The sequence below is a fragment of the Schistocerca piceifrons genome, chromosome 2 (genome assembly GCF_021461385.2).
Source record: "Schistocerca piceifrons isolate TAMUIC-IGC-003096 chromosome 2, iqSchPice1.1, whole genome shotgun sequence".
Taxonomy (NCBI): domain Eukaryota; kingdom Metazoa; phylum Arthropoda; class Insecta; order Orthoptera; family Acrididae; genus Schistocerca; species Schistocerca piceifrons.
The window spans coordinates 1102806823-1102821610 of record NC_060139.1 but is presented as its reverse complement, the minus strand read 5'-3'; the positions used below and the strand labels follow the sequence as shown (position 1 = coordinate 1102821610).

At 38.4% G+C, this 14788-nt stretch overlaps 1 protein-coding gene across 6 annotated transcripts in view; it reads left to right on the top strand.

Moving 5' to 3' along the window:
- LOC124777979 (caskin-2) overlaps nucleotides 1–14788 on the top strand; it is a 1020751-nt gene that overhangs the window by 995405 nt on the left and 10558 nt on the right. For 5 of the 6 annotated variants that reach the window (XM_047253543.1, XM_047253541.1, XM_047253542.1 and 2 more), the window contains 4 exons: nucleotides 2991–3101; nucleotides 5679–5780; nucleotides 6599–6835; nucleotides 8255–8443. In XM_047253543.1, coding sequence (XP_047109499.1) covers nucleotides 2991–3101; nucleotides 5679–5780; nucleotides 6599–6835; nucleotides 8255–8443 — 639 coding nt within the window. The remainder of the gene's footprint in view (nucleotides 1–2990; nucleotides 3102–5678; nucleotides 5781–6598; nucleotides 6836–8254; nucleotides 8444–14788) is intronic. The other variant, XM_047253546.1, reaches the window with a different exon arrangement.

The window sequence follows — 14788 nt, the reverse complement described above, 5'->3', positions numbered from 1 at the left end:
GAAATACCAGTAACTTCTTCATTTTACTCATAATGTAGACGGATACGTCCAACATGATCTGTGCGTCCGATAGCTAGCCAACGACTCACCACCTGCCGCTCCTTCCAGGGCCTATAACTACTTGATAAGCCCTGGAAATGCTTAACTCTGATTAGTTGTTCAAAATGACCAGCCAATCAGAACAATCCTTCGAGTTCTTCTCGCACCAAAACTGTCCTATGCCAATCAATATTCACAGATGCATTTACGTCACTTCATCATGCAAATCTTAATGAATTGTTTAACAAAACCAAACGAAAAGAAAACTAATCTTGAACTGACTTTAGAAAATCATTACTCTGCAAATGGCTATTCTGGCTGCCTTCTTACAAAAGCAAGTGCACTTGGGCATAAGTCATCAGCAAGGTAGGGAAATTACAGCTTTCATTGCAACTGCTTGCTTCACACTTTCCCGTGACATAGTTACATAATGTTTAACATCAGATAGTATTGAATCTTTATCTATATCCCACATATAGACTCTCACTCACTCTCATTTATTCACACAACCAAAACAAATAGCTATTAAATAAATATTAATCCTTTCTGAATTCTATTTTACAAAAATGAAAAATAATTCATAATGATACTAAAAGACAAACTGCTATGAATTCTAACTGACTTTAATCAAATAAGTGTTGGTTTTTGGTGTTTTAGTTAACTGTCTCTAAATCTGGAAGTATCTCAGCTAGGCATATGAGATGTTAACACAACCTTCCTTTTAATAACAAAGGGCTGTATATTGACTATTAACAAAATTGAGTAATATTTAATACTGTTTATTTAAATTCTTGGAGGCTTGAATATTCTGTTGTCGAACTAACATAGGTTGCGCTTCCCACAGCTAGGCTAGTGACAGGTGCGAGAGAGTCACGCTAAGATACCAGCGGCTGTATATTGCCACCACCAACAGCTCCAAAGCTATGAGCCTGTACTTCAGAGTAGCTTACTGCAATAAAATGCTATTGCATACTTGCAAAGTTACAGCATGCATTTCTGCCAATGGGCCTTGGAAATGATAAGAGATAACAAGGATTTTTTTTTAGATACATTATGTTCACCAATGAAGCCACACACAAAAACAATGGTGAATTAAATAGTCTTGATTGTCATTGGTCCCCTGTCAATCCACTCTGGCACAGACCCATTGACAATCAACACAAATGGTTGTTAATGGTCTGGCATGGAATTTTAAATGGTTACTTGATAGGACCGGATCTTTTTGACTGAAATGTTACTGGGGAATCTTATTTACAACTTCTCCATGATGATTTGTTGGAACTAATGGAAGATGTTGATTTAGAAACCAGACAAAGAATGTGGTTCCAACTGAATGGAGCAGCTCCCCATTCTGCTAAAAATGTGCAGAACGTTTTAAATTTACAGTACCCTGGTTGGTGAACAGGACATGGTGGAGCAATTCAGTGGCCTCCACGTTCACCAGACCTAACATCTCCTGATTTTTTCTTGTGGGGTTATTTAAAAATATTATTTATGAGAGACAGCCCACAACTCGAAACAATATGGAGCAACACATTCAAAGAGTGTGTGCAGCCATACCGCGGTATGTGCTGCTCAAAACTGTGGACAACTTTTGCAGATGATTAACTTAATGCATTGAAACAAATGAGGATAATTTTGAACAATTTATTCATGGCTAATTTCATTAATTAAGCACCCCAAATTGTGAGAGGCAAGGGAACTCACACTAATGAAGCACCCCATCATGTGAGAGGCATGGGGACTCTCACTAATGAACCACACCATGGGAACATCATTCTACTACGTACATGTCATTGTTCCTGGATGACGCTAAAAATAGGATACAGTACGTTTTGTACAAAAATAGCTTAATTTGATGTAACAAAAGAATTGGTGCAAATTTTTTATCAATTTCATGTGTCTTACATAATTCTAAATAAATCTGAGTTCTTTCCTAATTTTACTTTCTTCTCGACTTCAGCACCATCTGTCTATGGTTTAAAAATGTTTCAGACAAAACTTAATGACTTTTTTATGGAGAATCCGAATCTGCAATAAAAATGGGTGTTTCCATTTAAGATTTAAAAGTTGAGCCCACCCAAGGGGGTGGGGGTGGTGGTCATGTGTAGAATCATTTGATGTCCCCCTTTGAGCTTACAAACTTGTCTTGCCCACTATTTTTGCCTGATGTATAGTTTTCAAGATAATCTCATCCGAAACTTCAGATGGACCACCCTGTATTTTTACCCACTTTCATAAGTGCAGCATGTAAGAAAGATCTATTTATTTGCTTAATCCAAAACTGCTTCAGTAAAAACTGTTCAATTCTGCAGGCTGTAAAGACTTTGATATCATTGTGTGAAGCTAAGAATGATAATTTTCTTGTTGTGCGGGCCTACACGTACTATAGAGATTTTGTAAAACTGTGGCTTAGTTTCTGGGGACCCACAATCTTTATAATTTGTATCAGTTTCTACACCACTCGAAACACGAAGCAGGTTCTGTTCTCTTCAGAAGCCGTTATCAGTTCTCGTGGCATGTTCTATTGTGAACTGTTAAATTAAAGTTTTATTTCAAAACTAAACCTTTAGTATAAATTCACTTGATACAAGAGCTACAAGATTTGATGACAGTTTTTGAATAGAATTGAAACTAGGCACAAAAATTAAATTTAATGTTTGTGATCCTGATTAGGAGAAAATGGATATAAACCTAGAGAAACCCATGTGCTTGACTCGTACAGCATAAGCAGAAGTATTATTGTTAAGAAACAACACCTAAACCTACCTAACGAAACTGTTTCTGATGCCTAATTCTGTTGAATAATAAAATTTGTGAACAAATTCTACTTTCTTATGAATTTTTGTTTATAGGATACAATTGTTCTCTAGGCTGAGGCAATGCATTATTCTGTCATTTGTTCAAGATCATTATTGGAATAATGATAATACCCTTTTTGTGCACTGCAGGATCAGGATGTCCTACATGCTTGGCTTATGGATCTTCATTTTGAAGAATATTTTCCCCTGTTTGCTTCAGCTGGTTATGATATGCCCACAATATGCAAAATGACACCAGAGGTAAGTTTAAAGTAAACTGTTAATAGAGAATAGGGGTGTGTGTTGGTGTGGTTAAAATGCCTGTACAGAGAGTAAGTTGAATTATTACAGACAAGTTACAAGGACCATATCACACATCAATAGTTTTGTGACTGTCTGGTATGTGACACTTTGGTATAAGTATGGGTAATTTGCTGTGGGAAGGGGCAAATATTCATTCTGGATTAGATGCAGTTGGTGGATGTCAAGAATGTTTTTGAGGTATGTGAGAAAAGTAACGAGACTGATTTTTTATCTACCAAAGCTTTTTTTATTTTTAATTTTTTTTTTCAAACTAAAATATTGTCCACTACATGGTAGTTCCCCTACACCAACAGAGTCATCATTCCCAGCCTTGGTGACAGTGCTGAAAGACTACAACTGGTAGGGCCTTTAACATGTAGGTCACATTCTTTCGAATGTTCTCCAGAGTCCAAAAATGATGAACTTTTAAAACATTTTTCAAAGGAAAAAGAAAAGTCACAAGGATTAAGATCAGGTGAACAGGGGGACTGTGAGACAACAGAAATGCCTTTTGAGGACAAAAATTCTGTGATGGGAATGGCCATGTGAGATGGGGCATTGTGATGATGCAAAATTCACTTGGGATGAATCTGTGCTATTGATGAGAAATATTCCCTGTATGCCTGTTTCAATTTTTAAAGGTCATACTTGCAGATTCCTCAAGCTTAACACAAACCCTGGTGGCAATAATATTGCTCTGAATTTGTAAAAATCTCACGACGGCTGTATGTAGGTGAAACTCAGGCCGAGCACTCTGAAGCATGAGTAGAACAGTACAGCATCGCCAGAACACTTGCAGTGAGTCTCACACACGTCGTGTATCATATAACCGATGATGAATACAATCACATAATCAGGTTCCGAGACTGACAATGTGATTTCAAAATTGGTTAACAGTCCATTATTCGGCTTCTCGGAAATAAAACACACATTTTTCAAAGAAGTTTTATTTGTGTGGGGATATAGTCAGTATAATTAATGTAGCAGCTCTTTGATATAACATAATATTCAACATCAGACAGGATTTCTAGAGATATAAGCTGCCTACTCTGCAATTTAATTGCATAGATAAAAAAATCTACTCACCAAGTAATGGCAGGAGAGCACAAATATAAACAAAAAAGATGTTTTACACATGTAAGCCTTTGGAACCAGTGACTCCTTCTTCTGGTAGAAAGGTTGAAAGGAAAGGAAGAGTGGAGAATGAAAAGGACTGAAGAGGTTTAGGAAAAGGGGCACATTCCAGAAATGTGACCCGGAACCCCATGTCACGGGAGGCTTACCGTACTTACGTCCTGTCCGATAACTCTCCCCTGACCTGGGATTCTGGCTGACTTTTCCAAACTCTTCCCCTTTTTCTAAATCTCTTCAGTCCTTTTCCTTCACCCCTCTTCCTTTCCCTTTAACCCCTCTGCCAGAAGAAGTGGCCACTGGCTCCAAAAGCTTGCATACGTAAAACCTCTTTTTTTTATAAGTGTTCTCCTGCCACCACTCAGTGAGTAGATCTTATACTGTCAAAAATTGATTATTTTTGTTGTTGCGAGTTGCTTAATCTGTACATTTCACTTCTTTTTTTGTATGTGAACACCATAATATTGGGTTACAGCTACAATAATTCTTAACAGCAAATGCTGGAGAAAATAATTTTTCTATATTTTTATGTAGTATAAGATATTTGGTAATACTTTGCCAGTTCTATTTGTCAGTTATTGTCATAGTGGTGTGGAATCATTACTTGTGTAAGTACTTATGAATCTTCATAAAATTTTGTTTGTAAGTTTTGAAACTAAGAACAACAGAAAACCCCAGATGGAATAACAGTGATATGAAGTGGGATGAGTTGATACCACCACACTGAGGAGGTGCTGAGTGGCAGACAGGCATATTTAAAAGTAGACGAAGCTGTTTGATAGAGTCTTTCAGATTTAGCAAAACACACACATTCATACATCTGCAACTTGCACATTTACCTCTGTCATCACTGGGCAGTGAGGCTCCACTGAAGTGAGTGACGATCTCTGCCACAATGCGGAGCAGATGGTACACTAGAAGTGCGGTGGGGAAGGTGAGGGACAGCAGAGTATCGGTGGGGGACAGACACCGAAGTGCGTTCCGGGAGAATACGAGACGGTGGGCTGCTAGGTGCAGTTCTGCTGGTGGAGAGGGGAGGAGAAGTAAAGGGGAAAGGTCTATTCAGGTGCACAGGGGGACAGGAAACGTGTGAGATGGAGTGGAAACAGGGGCCCTCCACCTGCTCCTATCTCCTTCCCAGCCTCACATGCACCCTCACTACCCGTCCCGGCGGACATCACTACTCACCTCAGTTGAGAGATGACAGAGGACATAAAGTGTGCAGTTAGACATGTATGAAAGTGGAGGACTGTGTCTGAGATGTTAGTCTACTCTTAAATGTACCTGTCTCCCAATCTACACCTCCTTTGTATGACAGCTAGCAATCTTCCCTAATTCATTTTGTTGGAACTAAAGATACTATATACGAAGAATGAAAAATGAATGATGTTTGCCTTTTTATAGGATCTCACGGCCATTGGAATCAAGAAACCAAACCATAGGAAGAAACTAAAGGCTGAAATTGCTCAACTTAATATTTCTGATGGACTGCCAGACTATATTCCTGTAAGTTATTCACAATTAATACAGTTAGATTATGTAATGTGCATGTACTTAGTGGTGTTGGTACCGTACCAGACGGTTGCCATACTCATCTCGTATTGCTGGTCTGATTCTTTTTCTCGTCAAATCGTGCCGTAACTGTAGCTCGGGCACAATTGTCTCCAGTGGTGCTGCTTCCTTCTCGCACCCTCAGTGTGGTTTTTTACATCTGTGTAGGCTCCTCTAGCAGCAGAAAATAGCAATTTGGGCTGTTTTTGATTCAGGCTGAAGGCAGAAATTAAAGAAAATCATTATTTCTGGATATGTTTGACATTTTCATCCTTTTGACCCTTTTGATTTAGTTTTGATTTCTTAAAGTTTACGTGATATGATTCTTGCAATCTCAAAACAATTATAGAATGGACATTTGTTAGTGCAACTTAGCAAGAAGCAGAGTGGTAGTCATAACTCTGTAACTGATGTAAACTTTTAAGCAGGGACCATATAAAACAGAGTTTTGTTCAAAATATGTGGCAAAATCACAAAAGTTGACACATCTTCAGGGTTTTTGCCATCTCGACCCTCTTACACGACATTCTATGCACTTTCCTTTTTTTCAGCCTTATTTCCTGAAATACGACTTTCCGTTTTTTCTTTGCTTATTTTGTATTTACTCTGGTGTTCCTTTTTTCTTTTTCTCAAGTTTTATATCTCGTCTCTCATTCATCAGTTGCAACCATGTTTTAAAATATTATTCATTGATATTGAATCTATTCAGTACGCTTTCATGTCAAGGGAGTAATCAAAGAAACACTAATGCTCTATCTCGGTATTAACTGTAGGGTTCACTAGACGAATGGTTGCGACTGCTACGTTTGGAAGAATATGGTCCGGCACTGCATCAACAGTGTTATAAAACTGTTGAAGATGTCACTCAACTCACATGGGAGGACCTGGAGGACATCGGCATTGTGAAACTGGGTCACCAAAAGAAGATTCTCCTGGCAATTAAACGTGTGAAGGACATAAGAGCTGGAAAGAGATTTCCTCCACAGCCATCCCTTGCTGGGCCATCCCAGGTAGGGAGAGTCTACTAGGAACTAGTGTTGAGAGCAAAGCTTTTCACTGTGTATCTGTTCATTAATATTTAAGTTTTTCACTGCATTTTAAATCATTATGATTATAAAGTAAAGAATGCTATCTAGCAGTTACACATAGAATGCTTCAGTGGTGAAACTAGTTAGATAATTACAAATGTATGCCACTCAAGATTTAGTTTCTGCTTACTTAGATTGTTCACAATATAAAGTTTCAGAAGAAGAATAAGGGATTGAGCAACGATCCGCACCCTTCCGTGCAAAAATCTACAGACATACTGTAGTAATCATAAACAATGTAACAAATTCTTTTATTACTAGTAGTATGTTGAGTCCACACTAAAGCTAGTACAGGCTAAATAAATCATTCCGAAGGCCTCATTCCGAAGGCCAGAGGAAGCAACGGCATACCACTTGCAACAGAACCACTCCTAGTAAAACACTGTGGTGTTCGTAATGACCTGCTTGAGGACAGCCCCTTCTCAACTAAAATCCTACGAATCTCTGATTATGCAATGATGAAGTGAAAAATTTTTCACAGATGTTATTTTTAATATTGCAGTGAGAAATATGGATTAAGACACATTAAACAGTTCTAATTATAGCTGCTACTTTTAGCTGCTTTGCACATTCAGAGAAGAAAAGTTATGAAGACTTTGCCTGTAAAAAGATCAAGAAAATTATTAATGGACCCTCACAAATATGTAACAGACATGTACTATAAAGAAAATGTTGAAGATGTGGCTTCATTCATATTATAGAAAAAATTAGAGAATCCGTAATAATATTAGCTGTGGAACTAAAAGTTGAAAAATCCATTAAACAGTCAGCATTAACTTAGTATATTGTATTCTGTTTTATAACCCACAGTTGAATTGTAAAGAAGCTGTTTTGCATAGTAGATGGCAAGTATGTTAACATGCATGTGACTCCCAAACTTTTTATCTGTCATTAATTTTTTTGCACTGTATGCTTGCCTATTTGTTGCTTATGTTTTATGTGTTATTTGAAGTTCTTTCCTCATAGACATAAACTCATATGTTAATGAATGTTAACAGATTAATTTTTGTTTATTGTATAGCCTTTAGATACACCTCACTGACAGACTGATTATGCATGTCTTATTTCCATAGTCTTCAGCTGGTGCAAAGACTAAAAAGTATCACAATTAATATGTCATTAAGGTAAAGACAAAAAGTGTCAAGAGATTTCACAGTTATTGTAGACGATTGCTGTAGACAAACAGTTCTACCAATTGAAATAAACATGCTCAATATCTTTTTTGCACCACAGCTGAGATGCATAATTGTCCTGCCATCCTGTTAGGAGGCAACTTTACATGTTATTTTTTTAGTTTCTTCTGCACGTGTTGCGATTTTGTTTTTGTCCCGATTCTTCAAGGAGGTGTTGATCGGATCGCCCAGCGGCTTGCATTCTCCGGACGAGGGTGATTGTTACCCGCCTGGCGTGCACAGGACGTTCCACACATTTCATCAGCCCTGGGAGATTGAGGGCAGCCATCACATGTTTAGCACAATCACAACACCGTACTTCCAACCCATGTACTGTCCAGATATTGTCCCCATTAAGGTAGTCATGCACTCAGTTAACCTTGACCTCAATTAACGACAGTGTTTGTGCGATTCCAAGAACTGTGTCAAGTTGCTTAGATTCGTAAATAAAACTTCGTCAGTAAAATACTTGATGTAATAATGTTTTGTAATCCATTGTTTTTAAACATATTTTGTGATTTTAATTTCTGCCAGCTTATTAACAATATCTTATGGTGAGCTACTTGTTTTTCAGTATTTTCCTTTTTTTCCACTAGTCGCTGACTACAATTATTTTTTGTTTTGCATTTCTACATCCTCACATTCCAACCAAATGACCTGAATAAATTTTCCGAAGAAAGGTACATACATGTAAAATTATGTAACTATTGATTGTTTTGTTTTTGAACCCCACAACTTATTTCAAGTTGGAAAAGTATTGTATGAATTTGGATTGTGGACACATTCCTTCATAGTTCCCTACTTCTGCAATTTAAAGTGAAGCTGGTTGGTTGGTTGTGTTGGGGGAGGAGACCAAACTGCGAGGTCATCGGTCTCTAAAGTGAGGTAAACATCAGGTGAAGTGAGGGGAGGAGGAAACTTCTAGGGGTACTGATGACAGAAAAATAGTTTTAAAAAATGTGACAATGACCAAAGAGGTAGAAAGGTAAAATGAGGAAGGTGATGTGAGTCCCTCTGTGCACTATGCTGATGACTGGTACAAACTCACTCGAAATAATGAGGGGTGTCTAGGAAAAGTGTGTAAATATTAAAGTATCAGTAGAGGTGGGGGGGGGGGGGGGGGAGAGAAAGGGAGGGAGAGAGAGAAAGTGGAGAAGATGGAAATAGAGTAAGTTGGAACAGGAATGCAAGGGAGAGACAGAATAGCAAACCAGCAAGGAAACTAGTAACAGGGAGGGCGTATAAATTTAAGGAACTATTACTTTCACAAAGAGCCAGGACGTACCTTCAGGAGGTGCAACTCCTGATACTGATGGTATTGAACACAAAACTTGTAGCTTTTAGAACCGTAGGTCCTTCTTCTGGGAAGAAAGAGAAATTTATTGTGGTGGGTTGGAAAGTGGCAGGATGGTAGGGGGGGGGGGAGAGAAAATCACTTAGTCCTAGATTATGAAGGACCAATTTGTTATGACAAGGAAGGGACTGAAAGCTGAAGGAGAAGCTGTCGCAGAGAAAGTAACACATCAAAGATAATACATTAGTGAGCTGGTGCCACATTTAGTTCGTGTGTGGTAGAAGAGAAAAAGTGAGTAGTTATCTACTGTACATTCGTGTTCTGAAAATTGTTGTGGTGCATCTCAGAGGGTACTTCCCATTTTTCCACATTCTATTCCATTCACATATGGCTTGCAGGAAGAATTACACCTAAAATGTCTCTGTGTGCACAGTAATTAGATCAACTGTCTCTTTTCGGTCATTTTGGGAGAAATACGTAGGAGACTGTACCATATTCATACACTCCTCACATAATAACGGTTCTCAATACTACTTCAGTAGGCTTTTGTAGGGTAGGCATAGCCAGCATCCGTCTTTGCGAATCTGCTGTATCGAGTTTTTCAGCTTTTCTGTGTCACTGCGCCCTCATTTGTACATGTTCAATATTCCCGTTTAGTTCTACTGACAATGGTCCCACACGCTCGAGCAATGTACTGTGGCATATTGTGTATCAGTCTCCTTTGTTGACTTACTATATTCTCCCAGTATCCTACTGACGAACTAAAGTTTGGGATCTGCTTTACCTGCCCCTGGGCCCATGTGATTATTCAATTTGAAGTCTCCACAAATTGTAACAACCAGGTATTTGTGTGAGTTGACTGTTTCTGACTGTTACTCGATATTTTATGCTACTGTGTTTCTATATTTTGTGAGGTGCTGTATTTTATATTTCTAAACATTTTAAAGTAAGTTGCTGTTCTTTTCAGCACTTTGAAATCTTGCTGAGATATGAGGCAGTATTTTTGCAACCTTTTTCCGATAGTGCTTCATTACAGAGAACTGCATCATCTTCAAAAAGCCTGAGGTTACTGTAAATGTGGCCTCCCAGGTCACTGATATACAGCAGAATAAAAGTGTCCCAGTACACTTCCCCGAGGCACACCTCAAGTTACTTTTATATATGTTAATGGCTCTCCCACCCAAGATATGACACTGTACTCTCCTTACCAAGAAATCCTCAGCCTACTCATAAAAATTTGTTTGGTACTTCATACAAACATACTTCTGTTAACAAGCTTCAGTGCAATATTCGGTCAAATGCTCTTAGGCAGTTGAGAAATTCTACATCTACCTGATTGCCTTGATCCACAGAATTGTGGATTTTATATGAAATTAGAAAAGGAAGAGACTATTAGAAGTAAAAATAATAAAGAAATTAAGGAATAGAAGGAATGAGAGCAAAATAGACAGAACAACAGGTAGAGACAGAGAAGAAACAAAAGGTGATTGGTTGTGGGCGGTAGAAGTGGGAGGTGTGGAGAGTATATAAGTAAATAATAAGTTAATTTGTGTGTTCTGCAAGTTTGTTGGTAGTAATAGTTGTACAGAATGCTGTGCACTGAACCCACCAGCTGACAAATCACGTGAATTGTTTCACATGTGGCCCTGCGATTAATGTTGTATATTTGTTGTTACAGAAGCTGGTGCATGCACTCATCCACTGCCACTTATTATTAACCAATCACAGAAAAATTGTACAAAATTGAAAGCAGGGCAACATGTAAAACTACTTCCATTGTTTAGGGTGCTGGCACGTGTTTACTGCTCTGCTTCCTACACGGGAACAACCATTCTTCGAGAATGCTCTAAATCCCGAGTGAGGAGCCCCACCCCCTCCCCCTGCTCTCTTGCATGCTGGAGCCTGACAGCCAACAGTGGTATGCAGTGATATGGATGTTGATGATATGGAAGAAGAATTGTGCATGGAGACAGAAAAGCTGTGAATGTAGTTAGGACAGACCACACTGGTATGTGCACAGGGGGAGTTCACATCTAGGAAAAATGTTATCACAAACAGTCTACACTAATAGGCTTTCACGAACACGCTAAGATAAATATGACTTTGAAGATAAGTTCCATTTTGAATGTCTTGTTTCGAAGAACTGGTATGACTTCTAACTTCTCTTTATTTATTACCTTGATGTTCATGCTTCATTAAACATTCTCTATATAATAATACTATATGGAAATTATTTCTGTGGAAAATCTGGAGGGGCCCTCATGATCTGTTAAAATTCTGTGATGGAGCACCTCATAGTGTTTTGTCTGCAAAATGCACAAAAGTTCAGTTGGTTTCCAGTTTACAAATTTACAAAATTTCTTAATCCAAAACAGCGTATGAACAAAACAGAAGAAACAACGGAAAATCTAGAATGGAATAACAGTATGATCTGATTCATGTTTCTGAATTAAACCACTTTCAGCTGTGTATGAAATTTTACAGGAACACGACAGGTTTCATTATTTCAGATTACATCTTCAGATGTACATTTGTCAGTAAAATATACAGGAAGGAGGGTGACTCAACCTTCTCAAACTTCCCTGCGAGGTGATTGGAGTGTTGCCGTACACCACTTTACGTCCTTTCAACATGTCAGTTTCACAACTGGTCAATCTGAGCTATGATGCCCTGCTTTCTGCAAGTAACAGTATTTTATTTTGAGAAGGTTAAGTCCCTCTCCTTCCTTCGGTTTGTTTCAGAAATATGCAGTTGCCCTCAACAGAAAACTATTAGTGCAATCTGTGATTCACATCTATGTCAATACTCCACAATTTACATCCGAGTGCATACTCTGCCATTTACATCCGAGTCCTTGGTAGGGTGTTCACAGAACCACTTTCAGACTATTTCTTGACCATTACACTCTCCACTAAAGTACACAGGAAAAATGAACACCTAAATCTTTCTGTGCAAGCTCTGGTTGTTTGGTCGGTTGATCGATTCGGAGGAGGACAGCTAGGTCATCAGTACCCTTGGGTGAGGGAAGGATGGGAAAGGAAGTTTTCAAAGGAATCATCCCAGCATTTGCATGAAGCAATTTATGGAAATCGTGGAAAACCTAAATCGGGATGGCCGGAAGCATGTTTGAACTGTTGTCCTCCCGAATGCAAGTCCAGTGTGCTAACCAACGCACCACATCGCTCGGTGCGAGCTCTGATTCTACTACAGTGGTCATTTCTTCTTATGTAGGTGGGAGTTCACAAAATCTTTTCAGCATTTGGGGAGAAATTTTGTGGTTGAATTTTGTGAAAAGATCTCACAAAGAAAGATGCCTTTTGTTTTAATAATTGCCACCCCAGCTCGCCTATGGTATCTTGGACAGTCTCTCTCCTCATTTGTGAAGGTAAAAAATGAATTGCCCTTCTCTGAACCTTTTTTGATGTCCTCCACGGTCCTATCCAGTAAGGATCCAATACTGACAGCAGTGCTCTAGCAGAGTACAGGCAAGTGTAGTGTAGGCAGTCTATTCAGTAATCTTGTTGCATCTTCTAAGAGTTCTGCTAATAAAACAGTCTTTGGTTCACCTTTCCCTCAGCATTATCTGTTTCATAGTTTCAATTTAAGTTGTTTGTAATTGTGATTCCTAGATATTTAGTTGAATGGACAACCTTCAAATTTGTGTTGTTCATCATGTAACCAAATTTTAATGGATTCTTTTTAGTACTCATGTGAGTGACCTCACACTTTTTATTGTTCAGGGTAACCTGTCACATTTCGCACTGTACAGATATCTTGTATAAGTAATTTTTTTTTTTAATTTGTACTGGTCTTCTGATGACTTTACTCAGTGGTAAATGACAGGATCATCTGCAAACAATCTGAGACAACTGTTCACTTTGCCTCCCAAATAGTTTATATAGATCAGTGGGCCTATAACACTTCCTTGTCGAATGTCAGGTATCATTCATATTTCACTTGACGGCTTCCCATTAATTACTATGAACTGCGTCCTTTCAGACAAGAAATCGTGGATCTAGTTGCATAACTGAGATGATATTTCATAGATTTGCAATTTGACTATGAGCTGCTTGTAATGGACAGTGTGAGATGCCTTCTCGAAATAAAGAAATAACTTGAGATCCCCTGTCAACAGAACTCACTACTTTGTGTGAATAAAGGGCCAGTCGTGTTTCAAAAGAATGATATTTTCTGAATCCATGCTGACTATGCATCAATAGACAATTTTCTTTGAGATATTTCATAATGTTAAAACACCGTATATGTTCCAAAATCTTATGTTGGTCTATAATTCAGAGGATTACCCTGTTTCCTTTCTAGAATATTGATGTGACCTGTGCAACTTTTCAGTCTTTAGGAATGGATCTTTAGCTGCATGAGCAGTTGTATATGATAGTTAAATATGGAGCTATTACATCAGCATATTCTGAAAGGAACTTGATTGGTATACAATCTGAACTGAAAGACTTGCCTTATTAAGTGGCTTAAGTTGCTTCATTACACTGATGGTATCTATTTATAAGTTTCTCATATTGACAGCAGTTTTCAATTTGAATTCTGGAATATTTACTGCACCTTTGCTGGTGAAGAAATTTCTGGAAACCACCTGCAGTAACTCAGCTTTAGTGGCACTGTCATCAGTAACATTACCATCACTATCACACAATGAAGTTGTGTGTTGCTGCTCGTGCACTTAACATATGACTGGAATTTGTTCAGATTTTGTGCTAGATTCTCAGACAGAGTTTCTATAAAACATCAATCTTAGATGCATTGCTGCTAACCACATAGAGAAGCCGTTAAGTGCCAGGCAGACACATTTAAAAATAGACTACTGGTAAATATCGGCTTTCTGAGAAACCCCTTTATCGGATGAGGCGCTCTCTCTCTCTCTCTCTCTCTCTCTCTCTCACACACACACACACACACACACACACACACACTGTGCTGGAGTTGATAGAAGCCATGCCCGTGTGAGTTGTGAATATGTTTGTGTTTGTCTCTCATCTGATGGAGGACTTTGTCCAAAAGCTGGTCTTTTCCAATTGTCTACTTTTAAAAGTGCCTGTCTGCTGCTCTATGCCTCATCTACCCGAATCAAATTGTTATACAGGACATTTTAGTAAAAGCAATAACTATCAAATAGCACAGGAGAAACTCCTAATACTACAATAAGGAAAGCGTACTCTAACAGCTAAGGGAACACCAAAGAGGTCAGTTTTGTGTGTATTTTATCCAGACTCTTTACTTTCCTATAGATAAATTAATGTGTCATTTTCAGCACAAAATGTGTTATGCCACACCCAACTGCACATGTTCTTAGAATCGCACAATTCCTGTTTGTGAGCCTTTTTGCATATTAATACGATGTTACTGCTAACTGTGCTTAAACATATGTGCATAGAAAAG